General features: G+C 44.8%; 1 protein-coding gene across 8 annotated transcripts in view; it reads right to left on the bottom strand.

Annotated features, from left to right (window-relative positions):
- Nucleotides 1-23,636, bottom strand: part of LLGL2 (LLGL scribble cell polarity complex component 2) — a 70,736-nt gene that overhangs the window by 14,864 nt on the left and 32,236 nt on the right. For all 8 annotated transcript variants that reach the window (XM_083487360.1, XM_083487361.1, XM_083487362.1 and 5 more), the window contains exons 5-15: nt 20,483-20,601; nt 19,239-19,397; nt 17,680-17,842; nt 16,898-17,030; nt 16,045-16,099; nt 15,040-15,194; nt 8,789-9,006; nt 6,773-6,840; nt 4,509-4,662; nt 4,270-4,374; nt 809-1,101 (exon numbers count right to left, since the gene is read on the bottom strand). In XM_083487360.1, coding sequence (XP_083343486.1) covers nt 809-1,101; nt 4,270-4,374; nt 4,509-4,662; nt 6,773-6,840; nt 8,789-9,006; nt 15,040-15,194; nt 16,045-16,099; nt 16,898-17,030; nt 17,680-17,842; nt 19,239-19,397; nt 20,483-20,601 — 1,622 coding nt within the window. The remainder of the gene's footprint in view (nt 1-808; nt 1,102-4,269; nt 4,375-4,508; nt 4,663-6,772; nt 6,841-8,788; nt 9,007-15,039; nt 15,195-16,044; nt 16,100-16,897; nt 17,031-17,679; nt 17,843-19,238; nt 19,398-20,482; nt 20,602-23,636) is intronic.

The following is a 23,636-nucleotide window of genomic DNA, read 5'->3' as shown; positions in this document are numbered from 1 at the left end:
CCTCCCTCTCGCCTATAACACTAGAACTCAAGGACATCCGGAGAAGCTGAACGCCGGAAGATCCAGGACAGACAAAACAACTTCTTAACACAGTGCGTACTTAAAACTATGCAACTTGCTCTGGCAAGATGTCATGAGGGCCGCCAACTTGGATGGCTTTAAAAGAGGATTAGATAAATTCAAGGAGAGGGATAAGGCTATCAGTGGCTACTAGCCATGGCAACTCTGCTCTGCCTCCACTGTCGGAGGCGGTGTGCTTTTGAATGCCACTTTTCAGGAAACTGCAGGCGGGGAGAGCGTCGCTGTGTCCAGCCCTGCTTTCAAGCTTCCCATGGCATCTGGAGGGCCGCTGTGAGAACCCGCTTAAACGATCAGGAGAAGCTATTGCAGATCTAATCCTAAGGCTGGGAAGAAAATGCTTTGCCGAATGTTGTATTATTTTATTGTTGTTAGCCACCCTGAGCCTGGCTTCGGCTGGGGAGGGCGGGATATAAATAAAATTTATTATTATTATAAGTAATTTCCTGCCTGAACTGAGATTTTTATCCAGGACTTCCAGTTCACTGATTGAACCCTTAGCACTACGCCTCACCAGTCTGGCAGGAAAATCCTGTTTAAGCACATGGCTTTTGAAAATGGCTGGACGCTCAATGCAAGACTTTCACCTAAACCCTACACTGTGTCAGGAATACAATTTAAACATTATCTATCTATCTACCTCTATCTATCTATCTATCTATCTATCTGTCTGTCTGTCTATCTATCTATCATCTACCTATCTATTTCAATCAGGAAGTAACCCCCTTACTTGACAAAGACCAGCCGCTTCTGCTGATGATCAAAGAGCCCAAAACCGTGGCTTGTGCCAAAGGCTACGAGTTTCCATTCCGAGTGAAGGGCCAGCGAAGTGACCACAGCTGGCGGCTGACACTGGACCAAGACAAAGGGCTGGAAGCCTGGCTCAAACCGAACAGGCCCATCTTTAGTTTTGAGCCGCTCGTGACCTTTCCACCTATAGCCTTCCTGATCCTGGAGGAGGTCCGCCTCTGAATGGTCAACCACCTGCTCTGCTTCTTCGTCATTTAGCTCCATCACGAGTACCTGGACGGGGCAGGGTAGGGTAGGGAAAAGGGAGAAGGTCATTCGGAACTGTGTTTTGAAACCTTAGCATTGCAAAACCCACAGAGTTTGTGCAAGAACGAAGGCCAGGACAAATGCATTTCCTCCTCTGGGCCTTTACCCTCGAAAGCACTGAGGAATATTTTTGCATTTCACCTATATCCTTCCTTGCTGGTTTTTCAACATCACGTCAGCGGCAGGGGAGTTCTAGCTAACCCAATTCACTTTTTGATTAAGTGTATGAACACCCTCCTGCAGCGTGATGCACTTTGAAGTAAAACAAAAGAAAAGAGGTTGTAGGCTTATGTAATTATGCAACAGAGGCAGTCATTTACCAAGTGGCTCTTGTAGCACACTGTGAATCTAAGAAGCATTAGCAGTCTTATTTCAATTTATTTCTACCCCACCTTTTCAGATACTTTCAAGGCAGCTTTTGAAAGTGATAGGCACAACATATAATCAAAAGAAGCAGCAAAACCCAAATACAATGGAATGTAAGGACAACACCACTTAAAAAAGCAACAGAAACAACCACCGTTCATGAATATCATATCACTTAACTACTTGGCAAAAATAGTCTTTATGTTTCTGCCCTGCAGCAATGCTAAATCTATCCACTGCTTTCATTTATTTCTGACCTAATGTGGACAAGATTCTCTGCCCACAGCTTTGGCAGGACATTTTGCTTGAGAGGCCTGGCAGTTATATGTATAACAGACTGAGTTACCCATTTGGTTCATGATGATCTGCACTCACCCATTCAAAGTCTTTAAAGAGCAGTAGAAGAGTCATAATTCAGAAAACTACATGCTGCTCCTTTCTCATCACAGGTGGGTTGGGCAAGTTGCTAGCCCTGAGGCAAAGCAGCTCGTTTGGCAATCCAATGTGAACTGACATTTGCGGCCAATGCCCACATGACTCAAGCAGGCGTGTTGTTTTGGTTTTTTGAAAGAGCAGCATGACTCTTACAAGTGCAGTGGGAATCTACTCTGAAGAGTGTGTTTCGGATGCCAGGAGCCGGTGTATATTATTATTATTATTCATTTTGATTTATTACCTGCCCTGACCTTAAGGTTGCAGAACAGGTCACAGCAATTTGAAAATGCAACAGTGAAGGTGATCTGATACAGTTGAAAGTTAAGAAAGCCAAAAAGAAGAGGAGTGGGCGCATCACAGCTGAGAGCCCAAGGGCAAGTTGTAACTATCTTCTAACCTGAATTAAGGCTCTTTGAAAAGCTTTGCATTTCACAGGAGAAGACATGCATATTTGTCCCCATTCCCCCCCCCATTGACATAGATGAACTTCTTTATCTAATTATATGGGGCAGAGCATCTGTGAACCCTGTCTTCCACAGTCTAAACAGCAACAAAAACTTTCAATAGGCCAGTGGTGTTGAGGCAGGAATTGTCAAAATGTCTCCCATGGAAAGGGCCACTCTATCCCAAATCAGTAATTCAAAACTAAGGATTCTCCTTGGTGCTAATTAAATTAAGGGAATTAAAGAGCAGAGATAGAAAAAAATTAAGTTGCAAGCTAGAAACTAGCCCAGAAAGTTTGCATTGTCAGCACAGCCCACTGATTAGTGGAATGGTTCGCCTATTATCAACTTAGCGACTTAATCTTCCCTACTTGTTCCGGTATACAGACATTGCTGCACATACAGTGGTACCCCGCAAGACGAACGCCTCGCAAGACGGAAAACCCGCTAGACGAAAGGGTTTTCCGTTTTGGAGGCGCTTCACAAAACGAATTTCCCTATGGGCTTGCTTCGCAAGACGAAAGCCCATAGGGAAATCTCCAGGACAGCGGGGAAGCGCAGCGCGTCTTCCCCACTGTCCTCGGACCTCCTCCCGCCGCCCAGCACCGGAACGAAGCTCCGATGCCGGGCGGGGGGGGGGAAGCCTTCTCCCGCCGCCGGGCATCGGAACGAAGCTCCGATGCCGGGCGGGGGGGGGGGGAGCCTTCTCCCGCCGCCGGGTATCGGAATGAAGCTCCGATGCCGGGCGGGGGGGGAAGCCTTCTCCCGCCGCCCAGCATCGGAACGAAGCTCCGATGCCGGGCGGGGGAGCCTTCTCCCGCCGCCCAGCATCGGAACGAAGCTCCGATGCTGGGCGGGGGGGGGGGAAGCCTTCTCCCGCCGCCGGGCATCAGAACGAACAAAGCTCCGATGCCGGGCGGGGGGGGGGAAGCCTTCTCCCACCGCCGGGCATCGGAACGAAGCTCCGATGCCGGGCGGGGGGGGGGGGGAAAGCCTTCTCCCGCCGCCGGGCATCGGAACGAAGCTCCGATGCTGGGCGGGGGGGGGGGAAGCCTTCTCCCGCCGCCGGGCATCGGAACGAAGCTCCGATGCTGGGCGGGGGGGGGGGGAAGCCTCCTCCCGCCGCCCGGCATCGGATGGCTTTCCTGAAGACTTGGGGTAGGAGGAGGGTTTTCCTTCCCACCGCCAACATTCAGAATGCTGTTCTGAATGTTGGCGGTGGGGAGGAAAAACCCTCCTCCCACGCAAGCCCCGGGAACAGAGGGAAAGCGCTGCGCGCCTTCCCCTCTGTTCCCGTACCTGTCCTGAAGGCTTGCGGTGGGGAGAAAAGCCCTTCTCCGCACCGCCAGCCTGGCAAGCGGTTTCCCTAGGAACGCATTAATTGATTTTCAATGCATTCCTATGGGAAACCGTGCATCGCAAGACGGAAAACTCGCAAGAAGAAAAAACTTGCGGAACGAATTAATTTCGTCTTGCGAGGCACCACTGTACAAACATATATACACACATTCCTACTATATATACTACTACCAGGATCCAGCTGGCCAAGACACACAATGATTTAGAGAGCGAACGAATTCAAACTGAAAACCCAAAGATGAACAAGCCAGAACAACAGCTTAATTAGTGATTGGCTGCATAGCTGGCAGTTACAACGGTGTAGATGGTACAAAATACAAGGCAGAGAAATTTGCACATGACGGTATCTGAACATGTACAGAATGCCTCCTACACACCGCAGATCACTAGGATTGGGAGAAAAGTTAATGTAGAACACAGGGCATAACATGCAGGGAAGTTCAAACTCTTGCATTTCCCAAATGATGGGGGCAAAAGATAGGTCTGCGTTACTGGATACAGTCCAACAGTCTATCCAAGTGCATTTCTGTACCTGCCCTGCTGTTCCTGCCACAGCCAAGTAGCTACTGTATTTGCACAAGAAGATCTTCTGGATCCCAAGTCTGGGGTCATCGCTGTAAGGGTCAAAGGAGCCAACCTAGCAGGGCAGACAGGCAAGAAAGAAAATACCATATCAACACAAATCAAGGCGTTCTGCAGGGCAGCTTCTCTGCCGCTCAGTTCAGCAGGCCTTGGCTTCGGAAGGTTTAAGCTGGGCCACGGACTCCTCACCTTGCGCAGCGGAGGCCATTCATCCTCCCCCATCTGGTTCAGATTGTCATTGGGATCAGCATCCGTGAGGAACACCCTCACCGTGCTCAGCTTATACAGGAGGTTCAGACAAACGCCGGACGCGTTCCAGAATCGTACTGTGCCATCCTCGTGCCTGATGGGGGGGGGGAGAGAAATGAAGGGGGCAAGCAGATTACACCAGCGGCACGGCTTACTTTCCAGGTAAGTGAACACACTGAATATGAGGCACTGAAATCCTTTTGGACTAATTATTTAAATATAGATAGGTCAGGCGGCTACAAAACTTTCCTCCTTCGTGATCCCTTTTCTACGCTGACTCTCCCCCCCCCCCCACGCTGACTTGACTGCTGGAGAACTGATCCAAAGGGGATTCCGGTGGAGTGAACAGCCAACTCACACATACAGAACCTTACTGCGGCCCAGTACAAAGGAAGATTATATACCCAGAACCACACCCCTGTGTCTGCACATTGCAAGGAAATATCTGCAATGGTGGGCAAAGGGTCTTTCAGGGAAGCTTGCCTGCCACTGCTTCCAAGCCCACCAGGGAAGCCTAGACTTTTAGAAGACATCTGAAGGCAGCCCTGTTTAGGGAAGCTTTTAATTTTTGATGTTTTATTGTGTTTATAATATTCTGTTTGGGAGCCGCCCAGAGTGGCTGGGGAAACCCAGCCATATAAGTGGGGTATGTATGTATGTATGTATAAATAAATAAATATTGTTATTGTTATTATTACTACTATGACAACTACTACTACTAACTACTGGACTTTCCTGAAGTTCCTGACTTTTTTGAAGACTACCACCCAAGGCAGTTAACTGCTCTCCATATATGTTTCCACACAAACTTAAGCTATTAATATTTTTGTCAGGCTGAAAGAGCTTTAGTTCCTTGTGGCTAACGCTCTAAAAAGGCTCTTGTTAGGTCCAGCTTAGTGAAGTCAACTTAAAGAACATGCATTGCAGCGAGCGTTTAAAATAAATCTTGACAGGAATAATCTGATGGGCGTGCACAGAAATGCGTTCGCAGCCGCCTAATTAGATCCATGTTGTCTCCCATCAGTGGCCAGTTGACAGCAAGGACCACTCCATCAGCTCAGCTGGGACCAGATGCCATTTGGGCTCCTCCCCTCTCCTCAAGCAATCTCCTGTGGTGACCTTTTGGCTTGGTCATTCTTTAACAGTGTTAAACGGCTGGCACCTGACCTGGCTTTCCCCCCTCCTCCTACCATTTCCCTATCAGGCGCATCAACTTGGGTGGGGCGCGAAGACACCTCGGCTCCCTCAGTATTTGTTTTAAGGGGAACAGGCCCCCTCAATCTTGAGGTGGCCCTGTACACAATGTGTGATGACTTGTGTGTCGCAGTTCCAGTGGCTGGCTCCTCCAGAGCGCTCTGCCTCCTCCATCACATCACCAATTTGCAGGGCAACCTGGCCCCTCTGTTCTCTATTGTATCATGCCTCTTACATCCACAGCCATGATTCCGAAACTGTAAAACCACGTTAACTTGCGGGGTGGTATACAAAGTGTTAAATAAGTAACACAAAACACCATGCTGCGGCACTTGAGGCACCAAGCTTGCTTGGGTGAATCAACATGAATTCTCCCCCTGCATCACTGTGCTTGAAATACACCAAGCGACATTCCAGAAATTAGCTTGTATCCCACTGGGTTTTACGAAGTCTGGTGACGGGCTCTTACGTTCAATCCTCTCTCCACAACATCAGTACATTCGGTTCTCAGGGACACCGAGTATTCTAGCTCCTGTATGCTAATGTTATCCTTTTAGCATGGCTGGCAGGATGCCTGGACCATTAATTGGGAGAATCTTATCAGGGATCTTGACAGGAAACCTCTTTCGTCCTTGCAGGAGTATTAAGGATACATATATTTTAAATTCCGGATGAAAAGCAACAACAAAGCCCTATTTAGCGTACAGAGAAAGACATATGGAGGGGCAAAACGAAACGATTGTTCCATCCCATCCACTTGATGTGAGACTTTTTATACACATATACGCACACAAACCGGTAATGTTTTGGAACTTTCTGCCTTCAGAAGAGTTCGTTACCATTGAAGTGTTAAATACCCAAGTTCAAAAAAGTAATCAGTTTAATGGCTGTTGCACAAATGATGATCCTCACACGCTGTATTAGACTGACTAAGCAGAGGTGGAAACAAAATATGAGGTCAGTAGCTCCAGAATGGTAACCAGAGGAAGAACGTCTGTTTTCATACCTACCCAGTAAGTAGCAAGTCTCTCTGGGGAGGATCTGGAGCCTTGCTGGTGCCTCCATTAATTGGCCATTGCTAGGAAAACAGAAATTGGGACAGAATGGATGCAAAGTTGGAAGTACATATGCAATGAAGACACAGAGGGAGCAGGAAAGCATTGAACACCAAATCTATGCAGATTAAGCTTTGTTTGGATTAAGCCATACATTCTTAAGGTTTTACTAGCCAATTTCCTTATGCTAAGGTTTAATATAAGATGGGGAGGAATCCATTAACCTACATTTTTTTTCCTGTAAGCAGCTGCTGCTGCAGAAAGCTTGTAAATATTTGCAAACTGTAACTATTAGGGCTTTCTGAAACCGAACCCATAGGAACTGCAACTTTGTCAGGGTGCAGAATACAGTGGTACCTCGGGTTACATACGCTTCAGGTTACATACGCTTCAGGTTACAGACTTCGCTAACCCAGAAATAGTACCTCAAGTTAAGAACTTTACCTCAGGATGAGAACAGAAATCACGCGGCGGCAGCGGGAGGCCCCATTAGCTAAACTGGTGCTTCAGGTTAAGAACAGTTTCAGGTTAAGAACGGACCTCCAGAATGAATTAAGTACGTAACCAGAGGTACCACTGGATTGTCTTCAAGTGTTCTGATCTCTCAGTAGTGTACAAAACGTGTAAAATTTGCTTGTCTGCACCTAGATGTGAGCTCAAAGCCAGAGTCCTTTGCAATGGAGGGAACCAGAAATCTAGATTAGGGTGGGGTGCACAGAAGCTGCCTTAAAACAGAGATCAGAAGAATGGTTCTTCTAGCTGCACTGTCTTGCAGTGGCTCTCAGGGTTTCGGAGAAGAGATGCCCAAGACTGAACCTAGGAACTTCTGCATGCAAAACAGATCCTCAGTCCCTGAGCCACAAACACCCCAAAATTAAAGTTATTAAATTTCTGAATTCTGTGACAAGTTGCGCAGGCAAACTAACAATATAATTCAGCATGTTTTCTTGTGCAGTACATTGCATCCTTCCTGCCCACCTAGCAGTTCGAAAGCACGTCAAGTGCAAGTAGATAAATAGGTACTGCTCCGGCGGGAAGGTAAACGGCGTTTCCGTGCACTGCTCTGGTTCGCCAGAAGCGGCTTAGTCATGCTGGCCACATGACCCGGAAGCTGTACGCCGGCTCCCTCGGCCAATAAAGCGAGATGAGCGCCGCAACCCCAGAGTCGGCCACAACTGGACCTAATGGTCAGGGGTCCCTTTACCTTTTACACTGCATCCTACACGTGTTTAACACTTCAGCAATTTCAACCATATGCTGTTGAAGGCCGCTGGTTGCAATCCCACAAATTAAAAGCAAGCAAAGCAGAGAGCTTTTTGTGGTGCACAAAAAGAGCATTTAAGCTCTCTGTTTTGCTTGGGAAGCAAGGCCCTCGACGCACCAGGTCTGAGATGCCCCTGTGCAAGACGTCATGGGAACTTGGAAAGACCTGAGAGATCTCACTGGAGCACCCCAGGACCTCTGGAGTCAGTGAACAGAGAAGGCCTTGCTCCCCAAAGAAGGCAGAGAGAGCTTATAAAATGCATTATTCCTACAGTGCCCTCAGAGAACCAGTGTGGTGTAATGGTTAGCATGCTGAGCTGGGACCTGGGAGATCAGGTTCAAATTCCCACCCAGTCATGAAAGCTATCTGGATGACCTTAGGCTAGTCTCTCACAGCCTAACTTATCTCACAGGGTTCGTTACAAAGATAATTGGGGGAGAAGAGCCACGTATGCCAATCTGATCTTCTTGGAGGGATAAGCAGGATATAAATGCAATAAATGAGATAAGCAAACAGATTTGGGTCTGGGGGCCATAATTATCTTTGAGTACTCAGGCTGGAATGCAAGATTACATCGCTGAAACGGCCTCATCCTTTGCTTGTGCCTTCTATCTCTCAAGCGGGACTTCAGATGCAGTATGAAATCCAGTATTAATATGAAAGGGACTCGTTCATTCCATTCCAACGTTCATGCATGCAAGTCATACCATATTAGAGAACTGGGAGTTCTGTTTACTCCCGGCACTGATGATCCTTTCCCATAACTTGAGAGGGATGTTGGAGACATGGTGGGAACATGTGATGGCTGAACAGTGAAGAGATGCCAGGTACGGGGGTTGGACCGATGGCCAGCCTGGAGACATCAAGTCTATGACTACTAGCTCTTCCTCTGCTAGCACCACCATGGCAGATGGGTCATCAAATTCTGCAGGAAAAGGAATCAATAAATAGCCATCATTTCACTGGGGGAGAGGCAGCAGGGAGAAAACGATTGTGAAGTACTTTCATCAGCGGACACAAATAAGCAGCATGGTTTATCTAGGCTTTATTAGTTACATTATGGATCTTGAAATAATCACACAATTCCTCCCCTTCTCTACCCTTGTCTCTATTTTCATCCTTCTTCCATGGGTCGAGTTTAGACCGCACATCCCCTGGAAAAGAAACCAGCCAGGCCTGCCCCTGGCAAAGAGGAAAATATAGAGATGGTACTATATACATTTTATTTATTGAATTTCTATCTTTTCCTTTCTCCCAATAGAGGCAAATAACCAGGCAGCAAAACAATACAATTTTAAAAAAAGAAAGAAGACACGTATGTAAAACATTTTAAACGGATTAAGAACATATAAAATAAAATATTTTCAAAAGCACATTACGCCTGTGGTTTCGTCAATTGCACCGTCTCCCCCATTTGCTCCAGGGCTCAAGTCAAAGTGTTGATTTCGGCCTTCAAAGCCCTTCAGCAGAACAATTTGCTTTCACGTGTGGCCACATGAAGTGGGAAACAGATTGCTCTGCTCAGTGGTTCACTCCAATTGCAGAATACTCTCTTCAAGGGAGCAAAGGTGGACTTTGGTCTTTCAAATTTCAGTAGTGCACTGTGTGAGACCAAAATTCGGTGTCCCTACCTTTCATCTTCCATTCTGCGCATGCACTGCATCAGTTATAGCACCCCCCTCGGCTTGGTGCCCAGTGCGAGGGAACCAACCGCACTGCCCTAAATCTGGCTCTGAAGGGAGGCCCGACTAGAGCTTAATCTGGTGTCTTTTTGGCAGTAGGCAAAAATATTTTATTTTCCCAGTCAAAAAAGTAGTTTCAAAAGCTTTACGCAGAGTAGAGCCATTGAAATTCATTAACTTAGGCATGTTTATTAATTCCAGTGGGTTTTACTCTGTGTCAAACTTAGCTGATGGGCTCCCCACCCTGCAATCATCTGTGCTTTGTTTTTAAGCTGCTTTGAATTTTTGTTTTTACTCCCGCTTCCTTTATGCTGCTCTTTTATATTACGGTGTTTCCATGTCTGCTTTCATCTTCGCTGTATTGAAATGTTCACTTTGAAAGTTGCCTGGAAACCTGCTGAAGGGCAGGGTATAAATTCTTCAAAAACAACAACAAAGTGCACGTCTCTGAAGAGCAAGTTTTATTTTTCTGCCCAATCCAAGTTCCTGTGGTGCAATCGCCAACACCCCTAATAGGCCATTTATGTGCTTTATCCAAGATTATCTATGGAGTAAAAAATGTCACGTGAAATGACCGTGAACTGGAAATCAAGGACCGGATGCAAGCAGGTGGGCTATGTGACTCTTTTCATCTGCCATCCTTTAATGGGTAAAAGACAGGCTGCATTGTGCATGCTCAGCAGTGACCCAGTTAGTTGTATGTTAGACCATTTCTAGGAACTTAGGCCAATCCCAGCAAAGTAAGCTGCTTAAAATGTAGCAGCGTTGCTGGTTCTGAGAGCCGTTGATCCGTTTGAGAACAAGAAGAATTTCATTACAAACGGAAAGCCGCTTCTGCAGCCGGCTACAGAAACTCATCACTGCTCTGCTTTTGGAAAGCAAAATGCACAATGTGTCACAGAATCACATGTTGTATTGTTTTCCGTTATAAATGAACTTGGCAAAAGGTGGCTCCTCCAACATGGAGATGCACAGCACCTTTGCAACAAAAAGAAGACGTCACGGTGCATTTTAAACTAATTGAAGTATTACAGTAATTTAAAAGGGATAGAGGCAATTCGGCAAGCGCTTCTCTGCACCGAGTTAATGCATACTGTTGGGTGTGTTGTGCTTCCAGAAGGCTGTTCCTTGAAACGAAACAAAAAGCCTCCTCCTAAATGTCCCTTTAATAATAATTTATTATTTATACCCCCGCCCATCTGGCTGGGTTTCCCCCGCCACTCTGGGCGGCTCCCAACAGAATACTAAAAACATGATAAAACATCAAACATAAAAAACTTCCCTAAACAACTTCCCTTTATGTTTTATCATTTCAGTATTTGTCATTTTAAAACTGCATGTAGGTTTTAAGGGAGTAGGACTGCATGTTTTAAACTTAAAGCAACTAATATCTTCTGATAAAACTTTAAAAAAATGGTCCCAATTACCGTATTTTTCGCTCTATAACACGCACCCGACCATAACACGCACATAGTTTTTACAGGAGGAAAACAAGAAAAAAAATATTCTAAACAAAACAGTGGATGTATGATTTTTGTGGTTCATGCTGTGGCCACAGCCATGTGATCTGACAGTGAGTTTGGAGTAGCCCAATGCAAAAATCCTGAGGATCCATGTGGATCCGTGCTTTGTAACTACGTTTTAAGTGGGGAGGGAAGGAATAGCACTCAAGGGAAAAGGAGCACGCGTGGGGTGTGTGGAGAAGGATGCTGCTAATAATGCAGGCGAGGGGTTTAAGGGGAGAAGGAACACGTGTGGGGTGGGTGGAGAAGGATGCTGCTAATAATGAAGAAGAGGGCTCCTCTCCTCTCCCACTTTGCTCCTTTAAAGCAAGCAGGCTCTGCTTTTCTCCTTCCTCCCCGCTCATCCCCGGCTTAGCAAGCTGAAAAACTTTGCTGCTATGTAGCGAGCTGAGTGGGGAGGAGAGAGGGGCAGAGAACCTGCTTGCTTTAAAGGAACCAACCGGACAGGAGCCGCTGACACTCGTGTAAGCGGCTCCTCTCCTCTCCCGCTTTGCTCCTTTAAAGAAGCAGGCTCTCTGTCCCTCTCTCCTCCCCACTCAGCAGCTCTTCTCCCGCTTTGCTGTTTCAAAGCGAGCCACGGAGGAGGGAAGGAAGGGGAACCATGGATCCTCTGCTCACGACTGCAGCAGATCCCCCCGCCATCCGTAGGCATTCGCTCCATAACACGCACAGACATTTCCCCTTACTTTCTAGGAGGAAAAAAGTGAGTGTTATGGTGCAAAAAATATGGTACCTCACAGCAGATTATATACATTAACAGAGATATGAACCACTATGTTAAGAAAAGCACATAGGACAGAATGTCTCTTTTGATGTATGCACCTATATTGCAGAGCAGGCACAGTCCAACAGAAGGGTGCAATTTGCTTGAAATGTGTTGCTTATACTCATAAGCAAATTTAGCCAATCAATGAACAGGCACCACTCATACGGGTAACAGACTAAAACTGCAATCCTACACACACTTATTTTGGAAGCAAGCACCATTGAAAACAGCGGGACTTGCTTCTGAGTAAACATACAAATGACTCTTTAATCAGGAGAGAGCCTTTGTAAAGAGCTGAACACCCTGTTCCTTTTAAAGGAAGGTTCTTCGGCATCTGTTGCCACTGACAATTTCTACACTGCCCATAGATACTGCGATCCATCATATAGGGCTGGAATGTGTGAATAATCAAATAATATGGGGATGCCAGGTATACTAATCAAGTGTCTCTTTATTTATTATACATGCTAGCCTTTTGTTTTCTATGGGACATTAAGCTATGGGGCTTTGTGGGAGGGCAGAATCCAACTAATTTGTTCTACCAGCAGAAGGAATTCCACTTGCACAAAGGAATTTTCCCCTCCCCCATGTGCATCTCACACCAACTGCAAATCTGCTCTGGAGGGTTGGGGGAAAACCCATAATAGATTTAGGGGGTCCATGGGGGGGCGGTGTTCCACTATGCAAGCAGAAACCCTTGTGCTGACAGAACGAATTAGTTGGATACTGCCCCCAGTTTTCACATTTCAGCATAAGGTAAAGGTACCCCTGACCATTAGGTCCAGTCACGGACGACTCTAGACAGCTTTATTGGCTGAGGGAGCCGGCGTACTGCTTCTGGGTCATGTGGCCAGCATGACTTAGCCGCTTCTGGCGAACCAGAGCAGCGCACGGAAATGCCGTTTAGCTTCCCGCCGGAGCGGTACCTATTTATCTACTTGCACTTTGACGTGCTTTCGAACTGCTAGGGAGGGATAAAAGCTTAAGACAACTTATTTGGAACCCCCTATTTGCAAAATTTCCAAGCACCAAGTGCTTTGAAAGTTAATGTTGCTAGCAAAGTCATCTTTGCTGAGCATAGTTGATCGTGTATCCTTTTCATTGGAAGTTGCCAAGTAGTAGCACAAAGCAATCTCAGAGAGTCGTTTCTAATGGTGCATTTAGTACCGAGGCAGAGACAGCAGGCATACATTGAACTCCAGCTATAGTAGCAAACCAATTGCAAAAAAAAGACTGCTTTCTGCCCTTCCAGCCCCACTTACTGGAAAAGATAGAAGCCCTGCTCTTGTGTTATGAAGAGGACAGGAAAAGCAGCCATTTACACACAACTGACACGATACAAAGCATTTCTGTCCTCCACCTCTCCAGTTACATAACGCATTGTAAGAAGTTGCCCCAAATGATCAGCTCTGAAAGCATCCTGCGCACAGCACGGACACTCGGCAAGTGAAAGAATAGCTTCCCAACACCACCAGAGCCATTACATAAGCATTACACATTAACCTAAGTGGATTTGGTGCACAATGAGTGGCCCACTCTCACACTCTGTTGAGCGAAGGAAGGAGCATGTGAGGTGAGCCAAGGCAGATTCCCATTAGGCTTAAGCGGTCAGTTACAGGGAAGCTGGCCAACCACAGGAACCTCAGATGACTGAACGACTTCCTGGGCTAAGCCTGCAGCAGTTGCAGCACTTCCTTCTTCAGTTCCTGTATGCCCTGTTGCACACATGGCCTGTGTGAACAGCTGTGCAACAACAAGTTGGGAGACAATCACTCAGACCCAAAATGCTGAGGAACTCCACCTAACACTACTCCTCTTGCCCAGAAGCAATCTTAGGCTTGCCAATCAGAAGGTTGGCAGTTCGAATCCCCGTGACAGGGTGAGCTCCCATTGCTCTGTCCCAGCTGCTGCCAACGTAGCAGTTTGAAAGCACGCCAGTGCAAGTAGATAAACAGGTACCGCTGCAGCAGGAAGGTAAAATATTGTCCTTTCACCTTAAAAGTCTGTTTTCATGGACAAGGAGAACAGGGCTGACTTCCTTCTCACTAATAGCCATGTGTTTGTAAAACTAAATGAGTCATATGCCTACAGTGATGCAGTTTCAGCACACGTGGAAAACTTACCTGTTTACTGAAATGTTTGCTATGGATGCCAGCCGTTTGTCCCAATCTGTTTAGTTAAGCTTTGTGCTGACTTTTAATGCCGCTGGATTCTATTGTTTAATGGACTTTACAGTAAACCACTCTGAGCACTTTTCATAACAGTGTATAAATAATTTCAAGAAATTGATACACATCTCGGAGAGTAATTAAGGGCAGCACTGCAGATGCAATCTATGAAGAATCTCTAGTGTAATAGTGGGTAATCTGTGGTCCTCTAGATGTTGCTGAACTTCCAGCTTATACGGAATATTATGGTGCTGGTGCTGGCTGGAGTTTAGACTTAGTGTTGCTGTGTTTATAATGGATATATGGTTTTACACCTGTTTTATATTCCTGCTTAAATTATACTGTATGCTGTGTTGTTAGCCAAGAGGTATAAAAACTCTTAAACAAATAAGCTGCAGTCAGCATGGCTTATGGTCAGTGATGATGCGGGTTGTAGTTCAGTAATATCTACTTGATTTAGCAATATGAAACAGAATCCTACCCCCATGAAAGATTTCCAATGGTCATTTTTACAGCTGAAAGCTGTAATTGCTATCAAGGTTTTCTATATTTCTATCAAAATGCTTTACATTTTTAGCTCCCAAAAGATGGAGCCTATAAATACAAAACATCATTCCGTTTACTAGTTTACGAAAAAATAAAATACTGTAAAACAAAAAATCCAACACACAACTAGTATTTCACAATGATCACCCAAATCTGGGCGCTAATAACAACACATTGGGTATTTCAACTCCAAGGAACCCCCAGAATCTGAACCCTCAAAGTAAAATGTAGTTCCAACTAAAGCTCCCAGAGAAAACAAAATCCGTCACATACCTGCAAGTGGATCTGCATTGGCAATAACAAAGAAGTCTATCACTCGCGATGTAAAGTCAAAGGCAGTTTGCTGATTGCCATAAACGACAGAAATGCTATGCCTGTCACCATAGCTGGCCCGTGGCATCCCTCCTTGAAATATAATGTAAGGAAGCCTTAGAGAAAAAGAAAATGTAACAGATATACAATTTAGGTACCTTCCTCCAACTTAAAAGCATTTCATGCTACAAGCTAACCAAACCACTGCAGAGACAGAATAATTCTCTCTTGTGGCAAAATGCATTCCCCTGAATCTTTAGAATTTCTCTTAAGTCTCCAGCAATCAGAGAAGCACAAATTTGCTGCTTTAAAGTCCTAAGTGGCCTGGGCACAGGATCTCAAGGCCAGCTTTCACTACCCATCAATTAACATTGTCAAGCACCTTTCTCTGTGTGCCCCCTTCCTTCTTTCAAAAAGTCAGAACCGTGGTCAGCGGAGTGAGGGCCTTCTCCATGGTGGCACCCAAACTGTGGAACAATCTCCTTTAGCAGAATCACTTAGAACCAAATACATCATTTTTCAGATGTCTCAAGAAGTCCACCTGTTCTCTCATAATATTTAATATTACTGTTTGCTTTTTAGCTGTTTTTATTTGCTGCTTTTATCTCCTTTTTAATTATATTGCTACAGATATAGAATGTTAATGTTTTAGGATTATTTGTTTGTAAGCCACCCAGGAAGGAATTTATGGTAAAATGTAAGATATAAATCCTAATTTGTTTATATATATAAAAAAAACTATGACAGTGTTATTTCTGAGTGGATTGAAAAGAGCAGGCAATTTCTAACTGCCCTTCCATTATGTGGATCAGCTTTCAGTGTTCAGATTATAAAGAGAGGACTTTTGCTGACACCTCAGTCAGCTGCAGAATTTCTAGCAAGCAGCAGCTCAGCTCTTGTTACTAAAAGGTCACTCTAGAATCTTAGGAGAATGGGCAGCATTGTAATATCTGCCAAAGTACCTACCCGTTCTTTGTTGTTTGCCAGTAAATCTTGGAGATGGCCTTGCAAGGAAAAGGACCTAGAAGGGCAGATTTTTAAAGAAGATGCCATGTTTTAAATAAATGCTTATTTTATTATATTGTTGTCAATTTATTATTTCTTTATGTATCGCTACCTGTGAAGCACTACAAAGCAATTTCACAATGCAATAAACAAATATAAAAACCATTTCAAATCCAAGACAATTATTTTAGTCAAAAATCCACACGGCTGAAAGTAGCTGGAGAATCTTTTAGTTTTATCATTTAACCTGACACGGCTTGGCAGCACACCCCTAATTTTCCCATATGAAGGAGAAAGTGCTCATTACATAACTTTGCCCTGACAGCCTTGTCTTGCTATCCACACAGACAGTGCCATCAGAAGCACCATGAATACCTGTGTAATGAAGGTTGCTTATGAACCAAACAATGGAGAAACTACTTGTACTAAAAACAGACCAGTCACTCACTAAAGACACCCCTAACAGTAGAAAGACAACTATTTCCCACTGGCTCCTGCATTCCAACGTCTGGAAAGCCACCATCACTTTAGCAAGACTTTGGTCCTCAGATGCCATCACCCGCCCAGGGCACTGCTCCAATTCAGTGGAGCTCTAATTAAGGCCACATATTGTGGCATATGCATTTCAGCAGGCCACAATATAACAATTCTCTTGTTTTTGCCGCCTCAGGCAGGCACAATTCAGATGTTTGAGCCTCAAGAGGGCGGCATTCAGCTTGGTGGGCCCCATGTTGTAAAGACTTACTGCTCTGAACACACGTCAAATCATGTACGGTTCCGAAGGCATGCACTGCCAGCCCCCGCCCATACTGACCGTAAGGCACTTTGCTTTCCAGGGGCTCGGGCTGCCTGTCATCACTTGAGACAGGCCACTGGGCATAACTCCCGTCATAATGGCAGCTGATGATCTGGCGGCCATTCCTCTGCCAGAAGAGGTTTTCCAGTTGCTAGGGAGAATCAGCAAACAAAAGTTCAAAGGTCTCATCACCACTGCAGTCCAATTCAGAAGAAACACCCCACTAAGAACCGTGTGTGTTCTGGTAGTCACAGAATTCGGCCACCTGACCATCACGAGGACGGCATTGCATGCAAGTCTCAGAGAATGGAAATAAGTTTCTTAGCCCTCGTGGTTACGAGGGAACAAATGAAAAATTTGCACTTACAGTACCCCGCTGAAGGGTCAGAAACTCAAAGGTGGCCTCTAGCAAGCCTGACTTAAAGCTTATTCCAAACATAGAACTGGATTTGGAGAGGGGTGGTATGTGCAGTTTATACACAGTTATGGATGCAATCTTATTCTAAGGACTGAAGATCTGTAGCCCAGGGGCTAACTTCATGTGTGCCAGCTCAGGGTGACTTTGTGTAAATGAACTACAAGGTTAAGCATCCACCTCCTGGGTTTGCCTCTTCCACACCAGCATTAAAAAATGGTTCCAGGACTGCATTACAACATGCTACATAGAATGCGTATTTAATTGCTCAAGTACGCCTTCCTGTTCTGTTTTCCTATACGAAATTCTCCCTGCACCTTGCTGTATATTCCAGGAATGAAAAGCTTTCCTGGCTGCAATTCACAGCCCCAGGAGGTATTATTACCTGATTGCCAAGGAAATGGTGTGTCGCTTTGTTATTTATCAAGTCCCAGAGGACAATGAGGCCCTTGCTGTAGCCAATCAAGATCTGATTGGGGTTCTGAGGATGTTCCCGTAAGGCTTCCACCAATTCAAGGGACCTTCTGTTGAGGTACTCCTCTGGCACACTGCGAAGAAATGCGGGGGGGGGGGGGAAGGTTATGAACTATTATGAATGCCAATGAAGCCACCAATATATGGAAGGATAGAAAGGAAACAGTTGGAAATTCTCCTCCTTTGCAGTATCATGTCAGGGATCAATTTGGACATCATGGAAAATAGCCTGGCTAAAACCACCTGCTTGAAGCTTCATAGCCTCCATCCGAACTTTGCTGCCCTAACCTCTATATCTGCCACTACAGCCCGGTGGCATTCTGATAATTTGTTTTTTATTCCATTTATTAACTGCTTCCCATAAAAGATCTTGATGCCATTTCCCACCAACTCCTTGCTCCTTGTGATTCTCCCATAGAAGCACCGAAATCTCCTGTCGATGAAATTGTTTCCTGTGTCCTGAGTCACTGTTGCTACAATTAAATAATTCTATTCACTCTTCTTCTTTTTCTTAAGCGATGGAATTGTCAATTTGACTTGTACTGACAACATTGCTGTAGCTCAACCTGGTACTTTCCTGACAGTGTCAGACTCCAGACTCCCAACAGCCTTAGCCAGTATTGCCAACGGTCAGATTATGGGAGTTGCAGCCCGCAACATCTGCACAGCACTAGGTTGGGGAAGGGTACCACAGTTATTATGAAATATTTAAAAGGTAGTCACAACTAATGTACAGTGGTACCTCGGTTTTCGAACGTAATCTGTTCCGGAAGCCAGTCCAAGTTCTGAAACGTTTGAAAACCGAAAACTCAATACGGAAGCCTCAGTACGGAAAACTCAATATGGAAGCTGCGTAACATGTTCAACTTCTGAGGCCACGTTCGAAAACCGAAGCCTTTAATTCTGGGTTTACAGCGTTCGAGTTCTGAAATGTTCGTCAACGGAGACATTCAAAAACCAAGGTACCACTGTATTTAAATTATTAAAGGGTAAAAGCCGAATCCTGAAAATACTAAAAACAAGCTTCTGAACCTTACTTGGACTTTTACACTCCCTCCCGCCGCCACACCCACACTGGGAAATTTTAAAAAATGCCCCCAAACCACTGGGGGGCAGGGCTGAGTACAGCTCCTGGTTACCTGTGAAGCTCAATCTGCCAGGACAAAGAGACCTGCTCATCCAAACCAACAAACCAGGATGGAAGACTGGAATTAAGAAGCTGCCGTGTAACCAAAACGACAGGCAAGTCCCAGGAACAAGAAAGAGTTCAAGTCAGACCATGTAGGCAGGGATTTGAATTCATTTCCAGAGCAACCACAGAGGTGGCACCAATACTACTACTTCAGGTTAATATGTTAATATAACCAGTGTTCAAAGGTCTTGCAGGATTTTTACCCTCATTGTAACGCATGCGTAACACAACACCCCGAAATCATCCCTAGATAGCGCAACTCCAGCGTCTCATTTTACCGTTGCAGCACAACATCTGGACTGATGGTCCGGTCTTCTAGCACTCTGAAGGATGGGATCTCCACCACAAAGACATTACCACTCTCGGTGCCAAGATAAAGAAGTTCCTGGGAGGAGTGTGCGAGGATAGCTGTTACCTGGGTAGCACTTGGAGGGGAACTGTAAGTGGAGGGGAAAAGAGATACTGGTAAATTACAGCTGGGTGAAATTAGTTGCCCAGGCAGCTTATATATACTGTAATACAAAGCAGATACTTGATCCAACAGCTGTGTGTAAAGGCTTTGGAAATCATTATTCATTACCAGATATTTAAGTATAAATTCTCATCCCACAATTCTCAGTTGCGGGGGGGGGGGGGGGGGAGGACATATGATACAAAAAGGGCTAATGCATACCATTAGTGTGGGAATAGAAACTTGCTAGTAAGTTGTCCTACAACTCTACAGGAACAAACAATTTAAGCCAGGCATGTCCAAAGTCAGTTTTGGGGGCCTAATCCAGCCCGCTGGTTGGTTTAATCCAGCCACTGTGGCAGTTTATTTTCTGGGGTAAAATCCCTCACGGCCCTTCACTTCATCAAATCTGGCCCTCTTTGAAAAAAGTTGGGACACCTCTGATTTAAGCAATCAGTAGAATATTTTAAGCAGGGTTTAAAGACAAAACAAATGAACAGGTTATGTACTAAATATTTTATAAGTGCACACTCAAACTTTAAGCTAACCAGCGAATCACTTGGCACAACAAAATCTGCAGCAATCCCGCCCCCTAAAAAAATTCAGTGGCACTGAACTCTTTCACCAAGCCTGTAGCACACAAACCCCTGGCCTGTTTAGACAACAGCCGTCTCTTTCCCCTTTGCTCACTCAAGATTCTCTCCCTCCCTTAATTGAACCAAACTACAGTTGCCTGGTTCAGATGTAACAGCAAACTATGGCTTGCTCAAAGATGTAAGGAAGAACTCAGCTCCATTAAGTCAGAGGAAAGTATAAGTCTACACTCCTAATCCCTGCACAACATGAAAGTTGGTGAATATTACTTCTGAATAAACCCTTAGTTTGTAGAAAGTCATGTAACACACATGCATGCAACCTTTCTTCCCAATTTAGAAATGAGAAACAGGCTTTCCAGAGCGCACAGAACTAGTAAAAAAGCAGGCATTTGCTTAAACAATAAAAACAAAACAAAAGTCTATCAGAAAGCATCTCCTGGCCCACTTCTGATGGAGAAAGAAGTATCCCAGTTACCCAGGAGGCCCTCGGAGTGTGAAATGTCTTTCTTCTTGCAGCTCAGACATATTGCTGTGGGTCTGTTTCAGGGTCCATAAATGCAGGCTGTTATCATCTAGCAATGTCAACAAGCGGCACTGAAAATTAGACACACAAAAGGAGGAATGAGCAAGCATTTGAGTAGTACAGAGTGCAGCAACATTTCAAGAGGCACATTATTCAGCAGTTGTGTTTATTAAGCCACAGTACATAACCAATCAAGAATGAAGTTTTAGCCGTCAGAAGAGTTTGTACTACTGCCGTCCTATTAATGTGAAGGTAAGCTATTTGGTAGAAATAAACGCATCTGACAAAGTGAGCATGAGACCACAAAACTAATGCTACAGAGCTCCGGTGGTTTTTTGCTTCAAGAGACTAACATGGTTCTCCTGGGGAAAAAATCAATAGAAACAGGTAGCCCATTTCAGCACAGGACCAGGAGATATTAAAATCCTATATAGGGTAAGGTCCTTATGGAGGGAAACTCTACGGTAAGACAGCACCTTGCAAGCAAAGCTAAATCAAAATGTCAAAACAATCTTCAATATTTTCGCAGTTTGGATTCTAATGTCAAAATCAGATCCAGACATTTGACATACAAGTTTCAGGTTTCTATGTGGTAAGTTATATGCTTAGATTGTTGTATGCTTAAATATTGTTTAAATAAAATTATTTAAAATATTACTTCAGAACCCTGTGTGACATCAAATTGCAACTGGTATCTCCTTCTCTCCATTCAAGAGGATGTTTTTAACTGAATGTTGGGTACTACTGCAAAATCAGTTTCAGATGCCGATATTGTGAATTCCCTCTCAACATCCAGCACATATTTGATGTGAGAATTTGTAGAGGAGAACTGACAAGGAGGACAGGTGAGGTGGCTAATTTCAGCACCAGTAAATATCACAATCATACAAATCAACTGAACCTGAACATACCTAATTGCTTATTCTAGTTGAGAATGAGTCTCTTTGTAATGCACTACGTCATCAGCAATTGGCCTGTTCCACCTTTATGCCTTCATCTGTGCTGATTCTCTATGCTTGGAAATACTACCTACATCTCTTATATTTAAGTCACTCCTTTAGCTCCTCTCCAACTCCACTTTAGTAAAGGCTTTCCTGAGCCACAATACAATCAGCCACTACTTTCCATGACTCTCACACACCTTGACCGCTATTTAAATCAACCTCCTGTTCCCCAGAGCAAACTCCAGGCAGTGGCAAGGCTGGGCACCTGCCAGGGCCCCAAGACCATCATCACTCCTTTGCACAGAGTGAAGAAGCAGATCCGATGCAGTTTGGGAATTCTACGTTTGCATGTCTTGCTTCTCTTAGGTCAGGGAGAGGGAGTACTCAGGATGCTGTGCTTGAAGAGCACCAAAATCTTTCCGTGGGTCCTGCCCTTTCTTTCTGTTTTGTTTACTTAACACAGAGTCAAGTGCTCTATGTAGAGACATGGTCATTTCTGTGCTCTTTTGTAATTTGAAAATTCTGCACTTCACGTCCCAGAGAAGCACCTGTTCAATTGTCATCTCTGCTGGGCTAATAACTTGAACTCCTTGTAGCTCTGAGTGAAAAACACATCCCCACCCTGTTTAGGAGCGAGTGGCTCCTATTCTGTGACTCTCTTTCTCACCTTGCATTCTTTTCACCTGACTTCATCCTAAAGGAGTGGTGCCCAAGAATATTTGTTACAAGCCCAACCCTGGCCAATATTTAAGTATTTAAAACCAAGCACTGTCTGCTGAAGCTACACCTAGTACAGCAGGTAACAGTTCCCATGAGTATTCTGAGTTATTGCTCATTCCAAATGTTCTCTCTTTATGGGATTCCACTAAGGCATGAAGATCAGCCCAGGCTTGGCAAATGAGTAAGGCAGCATGCTAAAATAAAAATGCTCACAAACACAGAATTCTTCCTTCCCAGTCTTAGAGGCAAAACCCTTTTAAATAATTTGTAGGTTCTTCTAACATTGCAGGATAATTGGGAGTTTGTACTCATGAAAGTGTTCCTAAACATCAGTTTCAGGGAGAGTCAACCTGCTGAGTTACAACTTTTATGAAATTACTCCTGCAGCATGTTTCTTAATAAAGTAGAAGGGGTCCCTTTATATTCACATCCACTTGTCCTACATGGAGAGCCATCTCTCTATATAAAAGTGCATGCAGGACAAAGGCCAAAGCGGTAACAATTCCAAATCCTCTCCAACATAATTAAAAGCTGTCTGGCCGCAGCTGGATTTGGGGCTTATGTTTATGAGCAAGAGTGACACAGCAGCATTCTTGAAATATATTCAGACTACTCCCAGTGGTCTAGAACCAAAATCAGGTTTGAGACTGCTAAGTGCAGGGCTAGTTGATGTGCCCTCCTCCCTCAAGATGTTTGCTCCTTCAAGTATATCCAGTTTTTAAAATGAACACAAAAACAATCTTCGCTCTACAAGCAGTGCCACATGGTAGAGGCAGAGTCTATTGAAGTACATTGTAGGGAAAACAACCGAGTCCTATAGTACTTTAAAGAACATGTTTATTGCTGCATGAACCTACACTCTGGCCAACAAAAGCTTATGCCACAATAATTGCATTTATCAAAGGACGCTTGTTGAATTGTGCACAGCAGTTTTCTGGATCCAACAATGATCAAACATCGTTTTCCTTTTCCCTTGTATTCTAGGACTGCTGCAGAATGGAGATGGCAGCCTGAAGGGTGACTAAAATGACAAGCGACTTCTCAAAGTTCGTTTGTCCAGGCTCCCCTCGTCAGACTCAGGATTCAAACCTTCACTATGGCAAGTTTATTTAAAGGCTTCCTTTAGGAATTCAATACAGCGCCCAAATAAGGGTCACGGGTGGCAAAGTCATAAGCACTGCTAAGACGTTGATCCAACAAGCGACACGCCACCTGCACACAGCTCGCGATGCCACTGGTCTAATTCAGAAGGCTCTTCTTATGTTAGGTTCTTATCATTGCTGAAACAGGAGGCATAACCAGCTTTTGCCCTTGGATATTGAGGAATTGGGTAAGGAAGTGCAGGCTGTTGGGGGAGGTGGGCATCTATCCTCCTTTTGCAATTACATCTACACACTCAAGAGTTTGCCAAGGTGCTCAAAAGTAGGAACAAGAATTAAAAC

The sequence above is a fragment of the Podarcis liolepis genome, assembly GCF_965112155.1.
Source record: "Podarcis liolepis genome assembly, chromosome: 2".
Lineage (NCBI taxonomy): Eukaryota > Metazoa > Chordata > Lepidosauria > Squamata > Lacertidae > Podarcis > Podarcis liolepis.
The sequence above is the reverse complement of the archived record's forward strand: the minus strand, read 5'-3'. Positions and strand labels throughout refer to the sequence as shown.